The sequence below is a fragment of the Nasonia vitripennis genome (genome assembly GCF_009193385.2).
Source record: "Nasonia vitripennis strain AsymCx chromosome 1 unlocalized genomic scaffold, Nvit_psr_1.1 chr1_random0009, whole genome shotgun sequence".
Taxonomy (NCBI): Eukaryota; Metazoa; Arthropoda; class Insecta; order Hymenoptera; family Pteromalidae; genus Nasonia; species Nasonia vitripennis.
Window position 1 is genome coordinate 1,070,595 of NW_022279596.1, and position 18,079 is coordinate 1,088,673.

Genomic DNA, 18,079 nt, shown 5'->3' on the forward strand with positions numbered 1-18,079 from the left:
GATCAATCCATTTCTATTGCCAATAGAGGAATTAAAATTAATTTCTATCGGCTTTAATTTGAATTAATCGTTTTCAATTCGACTTAATTATAACTGCTGCTTACCTCCAATTTAATGGATCTAATAGCTAATTTTTTCATTGAAATTAATATTTTTTAATGATGTTTAATAGTTATAATAAGATATTTACCCTATATATTGCGTAAATATTTTAAAGGGATCGATTAAAATTTTAATTTAATTCCAAGCTATATATCTGTGCTAAAAATATTCCATGTATAGATCGATTAAATTTGTAATCGAATTTAAAGCTACATCTTAATTTCATGTCAGAACTCGATTAAAATCGATAAATTCAATAGGAATCAATATAATTTAATACAAAAAGTAACTATTAGTCACTGGTTAATACTAATGATCGACCTTTATTTACTTTAATAGTAATTTTTTTATAAATACATTCATGAACTTTAATCGATTTTAATCGAGTTCTAAGAGAATTTAATGTATATATATGTATGTCTAAACCAAAACGTGAGATTTACAGTTATCATCAAATTCGATTGAATTAATATAATTTCAATAACTAAATGATTTCTTAGTCTAAGTAGGTAGTTAACAGTAAATAGTTATTTCTATTCTTGATTTATAATTATAAAAATACTTTATTATCAAATAAATGTTATATTTATTTAAAAAACAAATACTAAAGGGGCTTAAGCTTTATTTAGCTTATTATAAAAATAAATAAAAAATTAAAATTAAAATATAATTTTCGAAAAACTGTATATACACCGTAGTTTTATAGTTTCATAACTAGGCCTCATCTTCCGATGAATTTTTTACGGTAGCGTCGCTGTCACTACCTCCTTTCTTCTCGACGACGACCTCAGTTTCTTCCTCTTCAAATGTTTCAAACCCATCTAGCGAATCGTTCTCACACAAATCAGAAATAGGTGATACATTCTCTGTATTACCCTCGACCTCCAGCACATTATTCGTTTTCTCATTCAATTTTTCTACTTCAACGTCATTTTCTTTTTCAATATCATTTTTCTTTTCAATGTCGTTTTCTTTATCAATTTTCGTATTATTTTCTATTTCCATTTCGCTTTCATTATTTTGTTTTTCAACCATTTCTTCGTCTTTTTCGGTCTCAATAACTTTTTGTTTATCGTGGCCAGTGTTGTCACGTTCTTCATCATTTTCCGAATCAATGTCAACTAATACATAAATTAAAACAAACAAATTAATGTATATATTTCAAGTATTTTATAAAATATCCCTGTTGAAAAAAGTTGATAAAATGTCGACTTGAATGGTAAATCTTAATTCAATTTTTGTTTGCATTAGGACTTGATAAAATGCTATTTAGGTAAATATGAGCTGTATATAAGTCGATATGAGCCGATAAAAACTATACGAAAAATCACAATTGATCGTTAGAATTCAAAATAATCTTGATTGTACTGATTTCAATTATAATTTTTTATATAGTTTTATTGACCTATATCGACTCATATCGACATATATCTCATTTTATCGAGAATTAATGCAAAAAGTAAAGTTAAGATTAATTTAAGTGGATAAGAAATCTTATTAATCAGTTTTCTTCAGCAGGGGAATTGTGCATAAATATATTCAAACAAATACCTTCTTTTTTACGAGGCTTTTTTCCGGGGGAGATCGTATTAAATAAGAAATTTTCTTCGTTACGTACGTTCGAAATCTTTTAATTTCTTCAGCTTCACTAGCTTTAATGTCTTTCTTCCATTTTTTATTTCCTGCCATTATGATTTCTGTGTACTTGGTCCTTAACCATTTAACAAATACATCTGTAAAAGAATAACAAATATTTATCATTATAAACAGCGAAAGTGGTAGTTGAAAATGATTAAAATATATTTATGTAAATAAATTGTAAAATCTAGATAAAATGATCGAAGACATTAAGAAATCTCTAAGCGACGTGAAATAACAGATCACTGAATTCGCGAATACATTATTTCGTAGTACCAACTGCATAAATCCGCTGTTACGCGTGACCGCTGCATAAGCAGTTTATTTTTTCAAATCGATAAAAAATTGTATTGACTTTTATCTAGTTATTAAGAAAAGAATAGACTACTTATACTACTCAGTGCAACGAGACTGTAAACTATCATATAATGGTTTATTTTAAACTTATAGTTCACATTTTTTTGTACTTATCACTGATTAAATTACCTTCGCATGCTGACAATTTAGTCGGCTCTAATTGTTGAAATTCTAAATTATTTTCGACTTGGCCATCCACCGTGTTATTTTTTAGCGCGGCTTTGGTTCGACCGCTTACTCTCCCTGTTACTGTGCTCTTTATTAGCGTTTTTTCACCAAATACGCCATTACAGTATTACCCACACACTGTAATGGAGTTTTCGAAGTCATGATGTTATCGTAAACACCACGTGACAGTCTCTCTCCCCGTCAATGTAATTGCAATAATAATAATTTTAAAACTAACGAGGAAGTGCCACGAATTTGGGTCACAAATATATACATATATATATATATATACTAGTGGGGCTCCGCCCCCCTGCTCGCTGCGCTCGCCAACCCCCCGATTCTTGTTTTAGTGTAAATTTAATTTTCAACGTAATTGTTAGAAGTAGCTTAATCAAGACAAAAAAAGAGGTTAAATTCATACCACTTGCATCGATATATATGTATCATTTTTCAAGTAGTAAGTAATTTGTTTTTAAATATAGTACATATTATTAAAATTTGATATAGTGATTATTAAAATATAAAAATTGTGATGCGGGCAACAACTTTTACAAATTACTTTTTGGTTAACGGAATATTGTCTACGAAGAAAAGCACCATATAGATCAAATTTACCGAAAAAATCTAACGTAGATATATGTTGATACGTACCGTCATTATTTACGTTAGTAGGAAAAATAAGTTCTACAAAGATTTAGAAAAGTAATAAAATATATTTCCAAAAAATAAATAAATATATTTATAAAAGTATAAAAACATTATTGGAGTACTTTATGATTTATTTATGAATACGTATGTGCCTATTGTAATTACTTTTGTTGTTGAATGATTTTGAACATATTTTGCATGAATGTTTTTTTTCATTTGAATGTATGCGCTGATGCGTCATTAAATATTCTTTTTTTTTTGAAGGTTTTTTTACAAACGTTACATTCATGATTACATACATTTGTATGTGTTTTTAAATGAGATGTTAGATAAGATTTCCTTGAATACTGTTTATCACAAATATCACAAATATATTCTTTTTCCTCGTTATGTACACTTATAATGTGTGATTTTACTTGCGATTTCGTTACAAATCCATTGTGACAAATATCGCAAATGTACTTTTTTATTTTTTGATGTGATTTTAAATGAACATTTAGATTTCCTTTCTGAGTAAACTCTTTTTTACAAACATCGCAGATAAACTCTTTCTTTTTCGAATGAATAGCATAGTGAATAAAAAGCTGACTTTTTTTCGTGAATTTCCTATCACACGATATACATTCATACTCCATTGTTTATCTAAAAATTATACATTAACCTATAAGAATTATGAAAAAGTTTAAAGGTTAAACATGTAAAAATAAAAGGGTTATACATGTGAACCGCAAAAAGGAAGCCGATGATTGTAAAACTGCTCGGATTATGGTAAATAAACTGCCTCAAAAATCTTCAACAATTCACCAGGGTTTATAGTATAGATGTTATGGTTACGTTTATTAGAAGACGAAATTCACTTCTTGATTCTTAAATTACTGAACTTTTTAATCTAATTTCTATCAGGTTAGCAGCAAATATATTTATATATATCTAAGGTTAGCCAAAACTATTTAAATAATCTCAAACAGTAACTCTAAAGGCACTCTTGTTTATTTATTCAGCTTGTTCAAAAGTTGGCGCGTTTATAGCACAGACATAGTCAGTATATAGAGGGGCGAAAGGTCAAACATACGTATACAATTATTAGATACATGGAACAGATCGGAACACCGGTCCGGCCTAGGGTAACGACTAATAGAGTCAATACCTTATATACACAAACGACTAATAGAGTCAATACCTTATATACACAAACGACTAATGGAGTCGTACAACCTTCGTATAATACGTATTTTATATAAATATCGCCATAATATGTTAAATTCTCTACCAAGTAATTTATTACAAAAATATTAGGTGTTTTTATGGATTTTATTAATGTATCTCATTAATACATCTTTCCTCGTGAAACCTTTTCCACATACAGTGCAAATTTTTTTATTACTATCTTTATAGTGAGATAATAAATGTCGATTCAAGTGTGTCTGTCTCTTAAAACTTTTAGTACATAAATTACACTGTTTAATTTTGTCAATAATGTGTTCCTTTTTGTGTCTTTCTAAATGCCTTCTGTTTTTAATAATGATGTGACATATAATGCATTCCGAAAATTGCTGTTGGTGTTTTTTTTGATGATTGATTAAAGATTCTTCGTTTGTAAAAGACACATTACAATACTGGCATTTGATAGAATTTAAGTTACTAAAAAAAATCAAATTATTATATACATTTATAATATATATTTTGTATATGTATACACTTACTTTTGCTCCATTTTTTGTATCTAAATTTATTTAATTAATCCCGAAATTTATATAAATACTAAAATTTAGCAATACTAAATTTTCCCATGACGAAAAAAAAAAATTTGTATTTCGGGTAAATCAAAATACTGAAGATAGTTACAAATAGCATACACGCGAATGACTAACGAAGTCAATACCCTATATATGCGAATGACCAATAGAGTCAATAATCTATTCATGCGAACGACTGATAAAGTCAATACCCCATGTTCGTAAAACTGAAAACTATACATATATATATATTACTCCATGAAAAAAATTATTCCATAAAAATATATATAATACAAAATATCTATTTTTGTCAAATATTTACTAAAATTTATACTAAAAAACGCATTATTTCCAAATGATATTCATTAATTTGATGCCTTTGCGAATAACATGAATTTGTTGCTATTTATTAAAATTTCTGTGTTGTTACAACCTGAATTTTGCTATTGATTAAAATATTGACTCCTATAGTTGATTATTTACATCATATATATGTATGAACATTTTTCACTTTTTTTCAAAAACTATCTTCTGCTAGATAGCATATTTTTGTAAAAGTATATTTTATACAATTTTATTTCTGATAATTTTACAGTTTTATAATAAGTTTTTAATAGTTTTAAATTATTAGTGCAAAATGTCAAAAAGGAAGAGTGATGATATGGAAAGTACAAACGTTTTGAGAAAAAGGAAAGACATACCTTTCACAACCACAGAATTTTTAAATTCAAAATTTAAAATTGGTGATAAATCTGCGTATGAGACATTTTTATTTACTTTTTTTACACTTTGACTACTTTTACTTCTTTTATTTTTTGATTATACGCCTTTAACACTTTATTTTTATTTAATAAACAATTTTTATTTTTTGAGGTTATTACCAAAATTTAATTGTATCTAAAATCTACTTTTTTATATCGCAGAACGTTGGTAGCTTATGTTGAAGAAGTCACTGACGTTAAAACTTACGTAAACAAATCAACAAATGCTGAATTTAAGATAAAAAAATGTATCTTGAATAACACTGATGGTTCTCTAATTCAGTGTAATATGTTTAATGAAATTATTGATCTCTTTGAGACAAAATTAAAAGTCGATGAAGTAAGTTATTTAGTATTGTATATGTTAAAAGAAAATTATAACAAATTAATTAAATATTATTTAATTATTTTCAGAAAATATTAATTCGTAATGCTTCAGTTGTACCTGAAAAGAAGTTTACTAAGGGTAATGTTCCTTTTGAAATTAATTTACAAACATTTTCTACAATCACATCTTTTGGAGAATTCAAGTGGAGAGATTCTCCAATTTTACATATTAAATTTGATGAAATTCCAACAAAGAAAGGTCGCGTGAGTAAGTAAAAATATGTATTTTAAAAATATTTCTTAAAGGGACGTCGGAGCAAAAGTTTCTAAATCCGCCACAGGATATTTAGTATTTTACGACTTCTAAAAAAACTAAAAGTCAGATTGACATTTTCTTTCGGGAGAATGATTCACTATATTTAATACTATAGCGCTCTAGTTTTATTTTTTATTACAGGCTTATTTAAAAAGATATATAGAGTAGAAAACCAGTGATTTTAAGCTTCGACATCCCCTTAAAATGTTTCAATAATTATATTTTAAATAAAGATCTCTATTCTTAATCATTCTTTAATATGTTTAAAAATTCTTTATAGGACTTACAGGATACATCTACAATGAATTTGTTCTACATAATCAAAATAACTCAAATGAATATTTCGGATCGATTACGAATAAAAAAAATAAATTGGATATTTTATTATTGAAATCTAAAGATGAAGAACTAAATTTTAAATTGGGAGTAGAAATTGAAGTAGTTGGTGATTTACAGGAAAATGGTATGCACACAGTTATATCAACATTTCAGTATTTATATTTTTTTTATTTAACTAATTATTATGTGTTTATTTTTAGGAAACAGTTTCTTATTAAAAGTACATAACAAAAACCAAATTAAAATTATTAATGACGTTCCATTAGATCTTATTGATCTTTTAAATGGTTCTGAAATATTTATCAATGAGGTAAACTACTCATATAAAACATATATAAATACGTTTAAAACTAATTTTTAATATTATTATACAAATTTTTTTCTTCAGGATATCAATAATCAAGATATACCGAAAAATTAATTAAATACTATTACGTCATTCCTGCAAATTGTAAAAAGAGAAAAATGGAACAAATTAGGACGTATTTTTTTATATACAATGATTTTATATATTAACGAATTCACTGTATATTTTCTTGAAGTTATCTAAATTTTGTAAACAAATATTATGCTAATTAACATGGCATTTTGTACTGAAGTGGCTTCGTATTTCAAGATTTTAGACTCCCACGTAATTGTCATCACTTTTTACAATAAATTTACTGTTGTCAAAAAATGAATTAACTTACTATATTTCATTATTTATATATTTTTATCCGTTAGTAAAAGTTAGTTTAATACAATTTTCTTTCTGATAATTTTACTGTTTCATAAGAAATTTTAAGTTTATTTAAAAGTGATTAGTAACTAATGGAGTCAAAGCTGTATGTACGCGGGAGACTAATGGAGTCAATACCCTACGTTCGCGAAACTGTTTCTATTCTATACACGCTAACGACTAATGGAGTCAATGCCGTATGCAGATGAACGACTAATGAAGTCAATTGCAGGCGAACGACTAACGGAGTCAATACCCTGCGTTCGCAAAACTGAAACACTTCTTATGACTAAATAGAGTATAATATCAATTTTTATATAAAATGAAGTTAATATTCTATACACGCTAACGACTAATGGAGTCAATGCCGTATACAGGCGAACGACTAATGAAGTCAATTGCAGGTGAACGACCAATCGAATCAATACCCTACGTACGCAAAACTGAAACACTTCTTATGACTAAATAGAGAATAATATAAATCATTACATTAAATGAAGTTAATATACCATACACGCGAACGACTAATGGAGTCAATTTCAGGCGAACGACTATTGAAGTCAATTGTAGGCGAACGACTAATGGAGTCAATACCCTACGTTCGCAAAACTAAAATACTTATTCATTGTTTTCTTTTTAATTAATATATAAAATCCCATTAAATCTATTTTACTGCATGAATATAAGAAACGCACGCCAGCAATTAGTAACTAAAGGATTCAATGTAAATTATTACGACAATATTAATTAACGTGCACTTCTTTATACCTTAATATATTGATAAAATAAGCTACAAAAATAAAAACGAAACTAACACATTCAAGATATGATTGAATTTTTTTTTTCTGCAGGTAATTATGTACATACATTTTTATTAAAACGTAATATCATTTAATATCTTTTATCAAGTAATAAGGAATAAAGTTATGACATATTACTCTTTATCACTATATATTATTAAGTTATAAGTAACTCTATTAAATTTGTTCATTTTCTTATTAATATTTTTCAATAATTTTCTTAAATTCGAATTAAGATCATTCGAATGTACATACATCTTTCCACTGGTAGAAAATTTAACCTACTTCATGATAAACAAACTGTTTTTGGTGTCATTGTCTTTCTTCCGCGCATTGCAAATAAATTGTTAATTATCATTTTTGCTGTTTGTGTATTTTACTGATTTAGTCATTCATATGTGATAACCAGCAAGCAAAAAATTCAATCATCTACAGGTATTTTCTTACTAATATTTATATACACTCGGCAGAAGGTGATTTTCAAAAATCAGTTTTAAAATCCTCCAATCAGATTGTCCGATTCCAAAAATTTAACCAATAAGGAGCTTGATTACGAAAACGTTCTTTGAGAGTCCACTATCACCGAGTGTACCTTTGTGAAAGCACTGGTAAAATAGACGTTTTAATGTATTGTGTTTAGAACTAAGAAAACGAAAGTTTCTCAACTCATTATTTCAATTTCATTTTTATTTATGGAGGTTATTTCTAATCATTATTGCGCTATGAGGCAGTGCACGTCAATTAATATTGACATCAGCTAGTTAATTGATTTCATTAGTCGTTCGCGTGCATACAGCTATGAGACCTTAAGTTAATAATCGCTGACGCGCTTATCTTATAATCAGGTAGTAAAATATATTTAATAAGATTTTATATAAGACCCCAATATCCTATACATGTGAATGACTAATGGAGTCAATACCTTATGTACTCAAAACTGAAATACAGAAATTAGTTATTCTTTATTTAGTTATACATAAAATTTCAATTTTACAGGCGAACAGCAACTATCAAAATTGATATATCAAGCTTGAAGCAAAGTGGTTTGAAGCATTCCTTATTCGCCTGTCTTCCTTATCTATCTTCCTGCGGCCGAAATAAGAAATCGAGAAGAAACACTTGTCAACATTTGCGTATTATTTTCCGCTATTACATTCTGCACACCTAAAGTAGGCTTGAACTTAATATATGTATAATTCTAAAATTACAGTTGAAGGAGATGGAAATTGCTTATTTAGAACGTTTTCAGTTTTTTTATATGGTCATCAAAATTGTCATACATTACTTCGTTATTTAACAGTTGTAAATGTTATAAGTAAATGGCATGATTATCATCATTTTATAGTAGGAAACGATTATTATAAAGATGTAAAAAATACTCGGGATTATTTCAATTCAATGTGCCAAAATGGCTTCTATGGAACCGGAGTTGAAATTCAAAGTTTCACTGAAATATTTAACGTATTCGTAAGAGTAACTTTTAATACTTCTGATCAGAGTAACTTTTTTGGAAATTCAGAAAGTATTTTAAAATTAACATTACTTTTTACGGGAAATATTGATTCGGGTCACTATGATATAATAAATTTTGAAAATCAAAATATAGAACAAATATTAAAAGACATTTCAAATAGATTAAATGTAAACAGAAAAAGAAAAAATGATGACTTGGCAAATAACGTTATTCAAAGTAAAAAATATAAAAAAGAACTACATCAAAATGAAATTAATATTGTACGAGATGGTAACGGGCTATTTAGGATATTTTCAATTTTTGTATACAATAATGAAAACTTACATCGAAATATAAGATTATTGATAGTTAAAAAAGTAATTATTGAGTGGAATAATTATCGTGACTTTGTTTTGGGAAACGATTATTTTCAAAATATCAAAAGTAGTGATACTTATTTTGATTATATGTCACAAGTTGGCATTTTTGGCACTGTAATTGAAATTCAGTTTCGTAGAAATATTCGATGTTTATTTTACTATTATTGTTGATAACTTTAATAACACACTAAGCTTTGGAAACACTTTGAGTAAGTCAAAGCTAACATTGCTTTTCACTGGTAATATCGATTCAGGCCAATATCATCTACTAAATTACGAAAATCCCGATATAAAAAGAAAATTAAAATCTTTTACGTCCGCTTTATCTAAAGAAAAAAAAAAATTAGAAGTATCAATTTCTGTTCAACAGTTGATTGATGATACTGATAAAGAATTTTTTGTTGAACCTTTAAATTATGGTGAAATGAGTTATGAATGCAAACATTGTTTTGCTAAATTTTGGAAGGAAGAAAGATCAAAAATAAATTGTTGTCATAATGGAAAAGTTCGTTTATGTGTTCTAAGTAAATATCATAACGATTTAAAAAACCTTTTATTATATGATGATGAGTTTAGACAATTAATTAGATATTATAATAATCTTTTTAGTTTTGCATCTTTTATGAGTAATGAAATAGAACAAAAAGGAAAATCTATTTTTATAATATTAAAATACAAGGCCAAATTTGTCACGTTACTCCGAATACTTTAAAACCAGATATCCATAAAACACCAAAACATAGTCAATTTTATATATATGATGATCAATCAGCTGTTGAAAAGAGATTAAATACGAACAATAATAAAAAATTAATCCAATCACATATTGAAACTTTGACTAAGATTTTAAAAAATAATCCCATAGCTAAAAATTATAAGCATTTGCATCAAATAGCAAACATTCAAAATCTTCCGAATTATAAAATGATTTTTTTACGAAAAAACGGTCAACAAAAGCATGTATATAACAAACCCCTGACCGCTGAATGTGGTGCTATTATAGTTTCAGACTCAGGTTTACCAGAAAACTATGATCTTTGCGTGTATCCTAAAGAATTACCAGAAAATCATCCACAAGATACATATTTAAATAAATTATCACAATTTGTTGATCCGATGGTTTTCCCATTGTTGTTCCCGTCAGGTGATTTAGGATGGAGTACTCATTATTCTCAAAATTATCATTTAAAAGAAAAAAAAAATCTTTCTCTTTTACAATATTATTCATATAGACTTGCCTACCGACCAAACGAAATAAATTTTAGTCCTTTATTATATGCAGGGAGACTAACTCAACAATTTTTTATACATGCTTATGTAATGATAGAAAACAATCGTTTGAATTATTTGAGATACAATCAAAACACATTAAGGATAGAATGTTATCAAGGGTTATTAGATGCAGTAGTTAATAGTGCTTCAAATATTTCTAATAATTTTGAAAAAAAAGAAAAAGTCGGAAATCTTTTTATATTACCAGCGACATATATTGGAGGTCCTAGGTATATGCAACAACACTATCAAGATGCAATGGCTATTATGAGAAAATGTGGGAGACCAGATTTATTCATAACAGTAACATGCAATCCAAAATGGAAAGAATTGAAATTAATTTTAAAACAGTTTCCGAAGAATACAAATCCAAATGATATACCTCATATCACTGTTAGATTATTTCACACAAAACTACAATCAATAATGAATGATATAACGAAAAAAAATATTTTTGGTAAAGTATTAGCTTATGTTTATACAATTGAGTTTCAAAAACGAGGTTTACCACATGCACACATTTTAATAACATTGCATCCTGACAACAAAATCATTACTTCTAAACATATTGATAAATATATATCTGCTGAAATAATTCCAAATAACGAAAAACTTAAAAAATTAACTATCAAACATATGCTGCATGGACCTCATAATAATCATAGTCCCTGTTTGAATAATAAAAAGAAAGAATGCATAAAAAAATTTCCGAAACCTTTCGCTGATGTAACTACAATACAAAAAAATGGTTACCCAGAATATAAAAGAACTGATAACACCTCTGATAATCATGTTTATAAAACTCGATATAATGAGAAAATTCCAGTCAATAATTCAATGGTTGTACCATATAATAAATTTCTATTGATGAAATATAAATGCCATATAAATGTTGAATTTTGTGCTTCTATACAAAGCATAAAATACATCTTTAAATATATCCATAAAGGTAGTGATAGAGCATTTGTTCAAATTCAAAAAGATGTTGACTGTCAAACTGAAGATAAATTTGATGAAATTAAAAATTATGTTGATGGTAGATATTTAAGTCCAATGGAAGCAGCTTGGCGATTACAAAATTATCCAATTTGTTATAGAAGTCATTCAGTAGAAAATTTACCTGTACATGATAAAAACAAACAATATAAGATATTTGAAGAAAATAAAATCGAAACTGCAATAGAGAATTATCAAACACGATTAACCGCATGGTTCGAATTGAATAAAGTCGATGATTTTGCAAAATCTATTAAATACGTAAATGTTCCAGAATACTATATTTTTAATAACAAAAATAAAAAATGGCAAAAAAGAAAAAATATGATGAAAAATATTGCTATTGGTAGATTAAATGTAGTTTCACCCAAAGATCATGAACGGTTTCATTTAAAATTAATATTAAATAAAGTAAAAGGCGCAACCTCATTTGAAAACTTGAAAACTTACAACGATATAAAATATAGTACATATAAAGACACTGCTATTGCCATGGGTTTAATTGAACATGACCATCAAATTGATAATATTTTTGAAGAAGCTAGTAATGTTATGTTACCGATTCAGTTACGACAATTTTTCGCGTGGTTTTTACTTTCTGAAAATTTTCAAGGTGATCGCATTTGGAATAAGTACAAAAATAGATTCATCGAAGATTTTATTGATAACAAAGAAAATCGTGCTCTTTTACATATCAACCAAATATTTGCATTAGAAGATAAATCTTGTGATTCATTCAATTTACCTATGCCAAACAAAACTATTTTACAAAACATTTATGATAGTGAAGAAATTAAACAATGCAAATATTTGTTTAAATCAATGTATAATCAATTGAACAGTGACCAAAAAGAGATTTTTGAAACGATATGTTCACAAACTCATAAAACTTATTTTATAGACGGTCCTGGAGGTTCAGGAAAAACATTTTTGTATAAGACTTTAATTTACTTTTTTATTTCTCAAAATAAAAAAATTTTATCAATGGCATGGACTGGTATAGCTTCAATATTATTACCAAAAGGAATGACCAGTCATAGAACTTTTCGTTTGCCTTTAGATTTGACCAATATAAAAATCTCATTTTTGCAGTACAAATCTGATAAAGAAAAGTTACAAGAAGCAGATTTGATAATTTGGGATGAAGCTTCTATGATTCCTAAAAAAGCTCTAGAAATAGTTGATACAACTTTACGCGATTTATGTGATACTAATATTCCTTTCGGAAATAAATTAATAGTTTTAGGAGGAGACTTTCGACAAATATTACCTGTTTTAAAGAATAGCAGTAGAACTATTATTATAGGAGAAACTATAAAATCATCATACCTTTGGTCATACTTCCATATTTTAAAATTAAATATAAATATGCGATCACTCAATAGAAATTTTTCAAAATTATTATTAGACGTTGGAGAAGGAAAGATAGAAAAGTTTAAAATTCCTGAAGAATGGAAAACAAATAATATATGTTCAAAAATTTTTGGTCAAAAGTTTGATTTTTCATTAAATAGTGTAATACTTACTTCTCACAATGAATATACTTATTTTTTGAATAATAAAATTTTAAATCAAATGGAAGGAGAGATAAAAACATATTATAGTATTGATACTGCAACTTATAAAGGTGTTGATAAATCTGACGATAATATTTACATTAACTTTCCGATCGAAATATTAAATAGCATTCGTGAAGGATTGCCACCTCACGAACTTAATTTGAAAATTGGGGCCATTGTTATGTTAATAAGAAACTTAAGTATAACTGACGGTTTGTGTAATGGCACACGTTTAAAAGTTACTAAATTATTTAAGTATAACATTGAAGCCGAAATTATAACTGGGGAAAAAATCGGAAACAAAGTTTTTATACCTAGAATCACCTTAAATACCGGAAATTTATCTTCATTGCCACTTATTTTATACAGAAAACAATTTCCTTTAGTCTTAGCGTTCGCTATGACTATCAATAAATCTCAAGGTCAAAGTTTCGATACTGTAGGGATATACTTGAAAAAACCATTATTTTCTCATGGTCAATTATATGTAGCTTTATCTAGATGCAAAAATCCTAATCAACTATTCATTCAGATTGAAAATGAAAACGATTCAGAAATCGAAAACATAGTTTGGAATGAAATTTTTAATTAATAGTAAAAAATTGATACAAAATTAGCATTAAAATTTCTTTAATACATGATTTAACAGTAAATTGATAAGAATATGATGCAGTAAAAAGTATAATGTTCCTATACATTTTTATACATAATAATTTCAGGATGGAATGGAATCCGGCTCAAAATTTTTTGATTCCAGAGGACAATGTGGATTTACGTGAAGTAAATAATCAAATTATGGAACATGAACGTGATCAAGTAAATTATGAAAATTATTTAATTGATTTACAACAGGAATATGATAAACATGAATTGAATAGATTCAATGAAAAGATTGAATTTTATGAAATTTTTAATAATGAAATCATTCAACATTTTTCGAGTTTAGATGAAATTCCTACCAATATGACTTTGAATATTCAACGTATTTTGAAACTACGTAAAAAAGAAAATCTTATACCTAAATCTTTAATAAGTAATCCTGATGCTTACGTAGCATATATTTTGAATATTGCTAACATTATATATCACATCAATTTAACAACAAAATAAAATTTTACATTGTACAGTTACGTTATATCAAATTATAATAATTAAAATTAACAATACTGCAAAATCTTAACAATCATTGATTTTTTTACATTATTAAATTCGAGTCAATTACTATATTAAAAAGTGGATTAGGCCTAACGGGGATACCACTCTATTTTTTGTTAAAACTTTGATAAATTAAAAACATTTATGATCTTATAAAGTTTTTACAATGCTGAATATAAACACGCGAAAGTGATAACAATACAAAAGCAAAAGACAATGCTTAGTATAAACACATCAAAGTGTCAACAATATAAAAGCAAAAGTCAATGCTTAGTATACGCACATCAAAGTGTTAACAATACAAAAGCAAAATAAAAACCTTATAAGAATTATTTACTTCAAACAAAGTCAAACTTTAACAAAAAATATTACAAAAAAACGCTCCTGTCTATTTACCTCATGGGTGGTGTGGAAAAAATAGAAAAAAAAATGTATACCACTCTAACCTCAAAATGCAAACTTTAATTGCAATTTTCGGCTCTCGTGGTATAAAATATCGTATGATACTGTTGTGGGAGGTGTTTTTCTACCTTGCTCGATTTTCTCACTCGCAGTGCTCGTGCGAAAGCCTCGAGAAAGGTAGAAAAGCAGATCCCACAACAGTGTGATAATATACTATTAAGTTATCTCTCTATTGGTTTATCTCTACTCTTATATATAATTTAGATACTACTATGCTATGAGCTTGTAATGGGGGCTTGGAAGAGTTACTACGAAGAATGTGGAATTTTCCCGAGGCTGATACAACATCTTAATGCAGTACTATACCTGATATATTTTAACGGTGGTTTGTTTTTCTTTATAGTAGTAAATTATATTTAAGAAAAAGCTGCTAAAATGTGCGGGGGGGCTGCGGGGGGGCTGCGGGGTGGCTGGGGGGGGGGGGCGCGGGGGGCTGCGGGGGGGCCGCGGGGGGGGGGCTGCGGGGGGGCTGCGGGGGGGCTTTTCAGATTATTCAAATCACATGAAAAATGGAAGAATTTTCCCTTATTTTGCGGGGGGGCTGCGGGGGGGCTGCGGGGGGGAGTATGTCCAAAACGTCTATATAATATAGGTAGATATATATATATATATATATATATATATATACACTATATATGTATATAAATATAAAACAATAACTTGGCTACAAAGGTCTAAAGAACAAAAACCTTTGATAAAGATTTTATTTTAAGCAATAAAAAATGATTACCTAAAGTTTAGATTTTAAAATTATTGTCAAAACTATCTTCAGAATTTTTATAAATATAATAAAGGAGCACATATATTATATTAAAAAGTCAATTAAAAATCTTTAAAAGCAATAAAACGTATATAAATACAAATTAAACAGAATTAACATCAATACAAATTTAATGCACTACTATTGTTTTTCATACATAATGTTTAAAGTACTGTTTAAAAATAACACAAACAAATAAATATGTGTATATTAATTTACCGTATTGTCGGAAGGACGATAATGTCCCACTGGTAAAAAATTGTCTTCAGCAACTGCTTCGCTGTTTTTGGTCTGGGACAATTGATCATCAATCACTGTGTGATATAAAATATTAAATTATAAAATATTATATTATAAAATATTAAATTAAAAAATATTAAATCCAAAAACAAGCGGGAAAAAGCAAACCCAGTATATTTTAATAAATCAAGGATACATTATATATACATGCGCAATAAATGTGATATTAACTTGAGCTAAAAAATACACGAAACTTTATAAAGTATTAAAATTACGATTTTATTATTCCAATATTATCGTAAATTAATCAGGAATTTAACAAAGGATAAAGATGAATTTTTAGAGTAGAAATTGTGTATGAAATTTGTATAGCAGGATGCTAATGTTCAATCTCATACTAGTAATTTAAATACTTTATAAGTCTTAAGTAATTTATTCTTATTTTTTTTCTGTTGTAGCAAAATGTATGTGCCATCATAAAGTGTATAAGCAAGCTGCATTTTATGGTATATTATGAGATATATATGTCTTGGATCCCAGAATAATTCCAAAATATATAATTCCAAACAATATATGATAATAATTGATAATAACAAAATATAGATAAATTATTACAGATACGAAAAAATAATGGAAACAATAACAAATAAAAATGTGTGAATTCCAGAAGCAATATTATTATTTATCATTATTTTTCATTATTTGTCATTATTTGTCATTATTTTTTTTTCTTTGAACAAAGTTCTCAAAAAAAATATCATAAATAAAAAGTAGATTTAATTATCAATAATTTAAGTAATACAAGATTTTGAAAAGTAAAAAAAAGATGATTAAAATGAATATATTATAAAAGTTGCAATTTTACAAACTTAAATCCAAGCAGAAGTAGATATAGTATTTGATTTTGTTATGAACATGTGCTAAGATTAAACGCAAAGGGAAATAAAGGCAAACTTCAGATAATTAAATAAAGATCCAATAGCGTAAAATAATTCAGATTTCCTACAGCTATCTACTAAAACCAACTTGATTTTTGAATTTCTGATTGTATTTAATTGTTTTTAATTGCATGTGTTTAGCAGGATTAAAACAGTTTCAGCAGTGATATTAGAAATAAGTGGGTGAAAATGACTAAAATCTAATATTTTTAATTAAATAATGTCATAATAACAATTTTAGCATTTCAATTAAATTAGAGTCGTGAAGAACCTACGAAAATCGATTCAATACGAATAATTTCGTATAACAATAATGAACATTAATGGTTTGAATTTCGATTTGATTCGATTTTTATCGGTTTTCGTAGAAATCTAATCCCAGTTGAAGGTAAAACTGTTATTTGAATTCATCATTTAACTAAAGTGAACTTTAAATTTGTAATAAATAATAAAAATTATAACTACTCGTGCAAATAACCGAATGTGTGCATTATAGACACTTCTCGTGCATTACTCATAATAAATTCGGTTTTTAAAAGAGCTGTGATTGGTTTAAAATCACTTTTGTTATAATATCAAAATCAAAACTTTAATTTAGTCTTTTTCAGTAAAAAATTTCAAGTAAGTTATTTTTATATATTAAACTGTAGAAAAATTTATTTAGCTACATTATCAAAACGATTTAATGTATCCTAAAACGAGTAATGCATTTAAGTAATGCATAGCAATTATAACCCATGTACAGAAAGTCAAATTTATAATTTATTTAATGTAATTTAGTTGCTATTATAGTAATAGCTAGCAATTGTACATAGCAACAGCATTGTACAACAGCATTGTGTACATTACCCCATAACGAGAATAATTTGACACAATATTTTGTACCCATCTGCCCCCGTCATATGGAAGTTACTATGTCCATACTGGATTTATATCTGCATTTATCAGGATCAA

At 27.2% G+C, this 18,079-nt stretch overlaps 2 protein-coding genes across 3 annotated transcripts; one reads left to right on the forward strand and one right to left on the reverse strand.

The window, feature by feature from the left end:
- Positions 1 to 707: 707 nt before the first annotated feature.
- LOC116417834 lies at positions 708 to 18,079 on the reverse strand. Of its 2 annotated transcripts, XR_004228072.2 has the most exons (4): positions 17,975 to 18,079; positions 16,167 to 16,261; positions 1,654 to 1,835; positions 708 to 1,223 (listed from the first exon to the last, which is right to left on the reverse strand). XR_004228072.2 is itself a non-coding variant. In XM_031932962.1 (2 exons), the coding sequence occupies exons 1-2, from the start codon at positions 1,861 to 1,863 to the stop codon at positions 1,098 to 1,100; spliced, it is 336 nt and encodes a 111-aa protein (XP_031788822.1). In that variant the 5' UTR covers positions 1,864 to 2,774; the 3' UTR covers positions 718 to 1,097. The 2 variants fall into 2 exon arrangements, 1 of the variants encoding a protein (XP_031788822.1); XM_031932962.1 differs by lacking the exons at positions 16,167 to 16,261; positions 17,975 to 18,079 and having other exon boundaries at positions 718 to 1,223; positions 1,654 to 2,774.
- Positions 5,217 to 7,076, forward strand: LOC116415685. The gene is made up of 5 exons (XM_016986785.2): positions 5,217 to 5,750; positions 5,825 to 6,005; positions 6,334 to 6,516; positions 6,593 to 6,702; positions 6,781 to 7,076. The coding sequence occupies exons 1-5, from the start codon at positions 5,700 to 5,702 to the stop codon at positions 6,811 to 6,813; spliced, it is 558 nt and encodes a 185-aa protein (XP_016842274.1). The 5' UTR covers positions 5,217 to 5,699; the 3' UTR covers positions 6,814 to 7,076.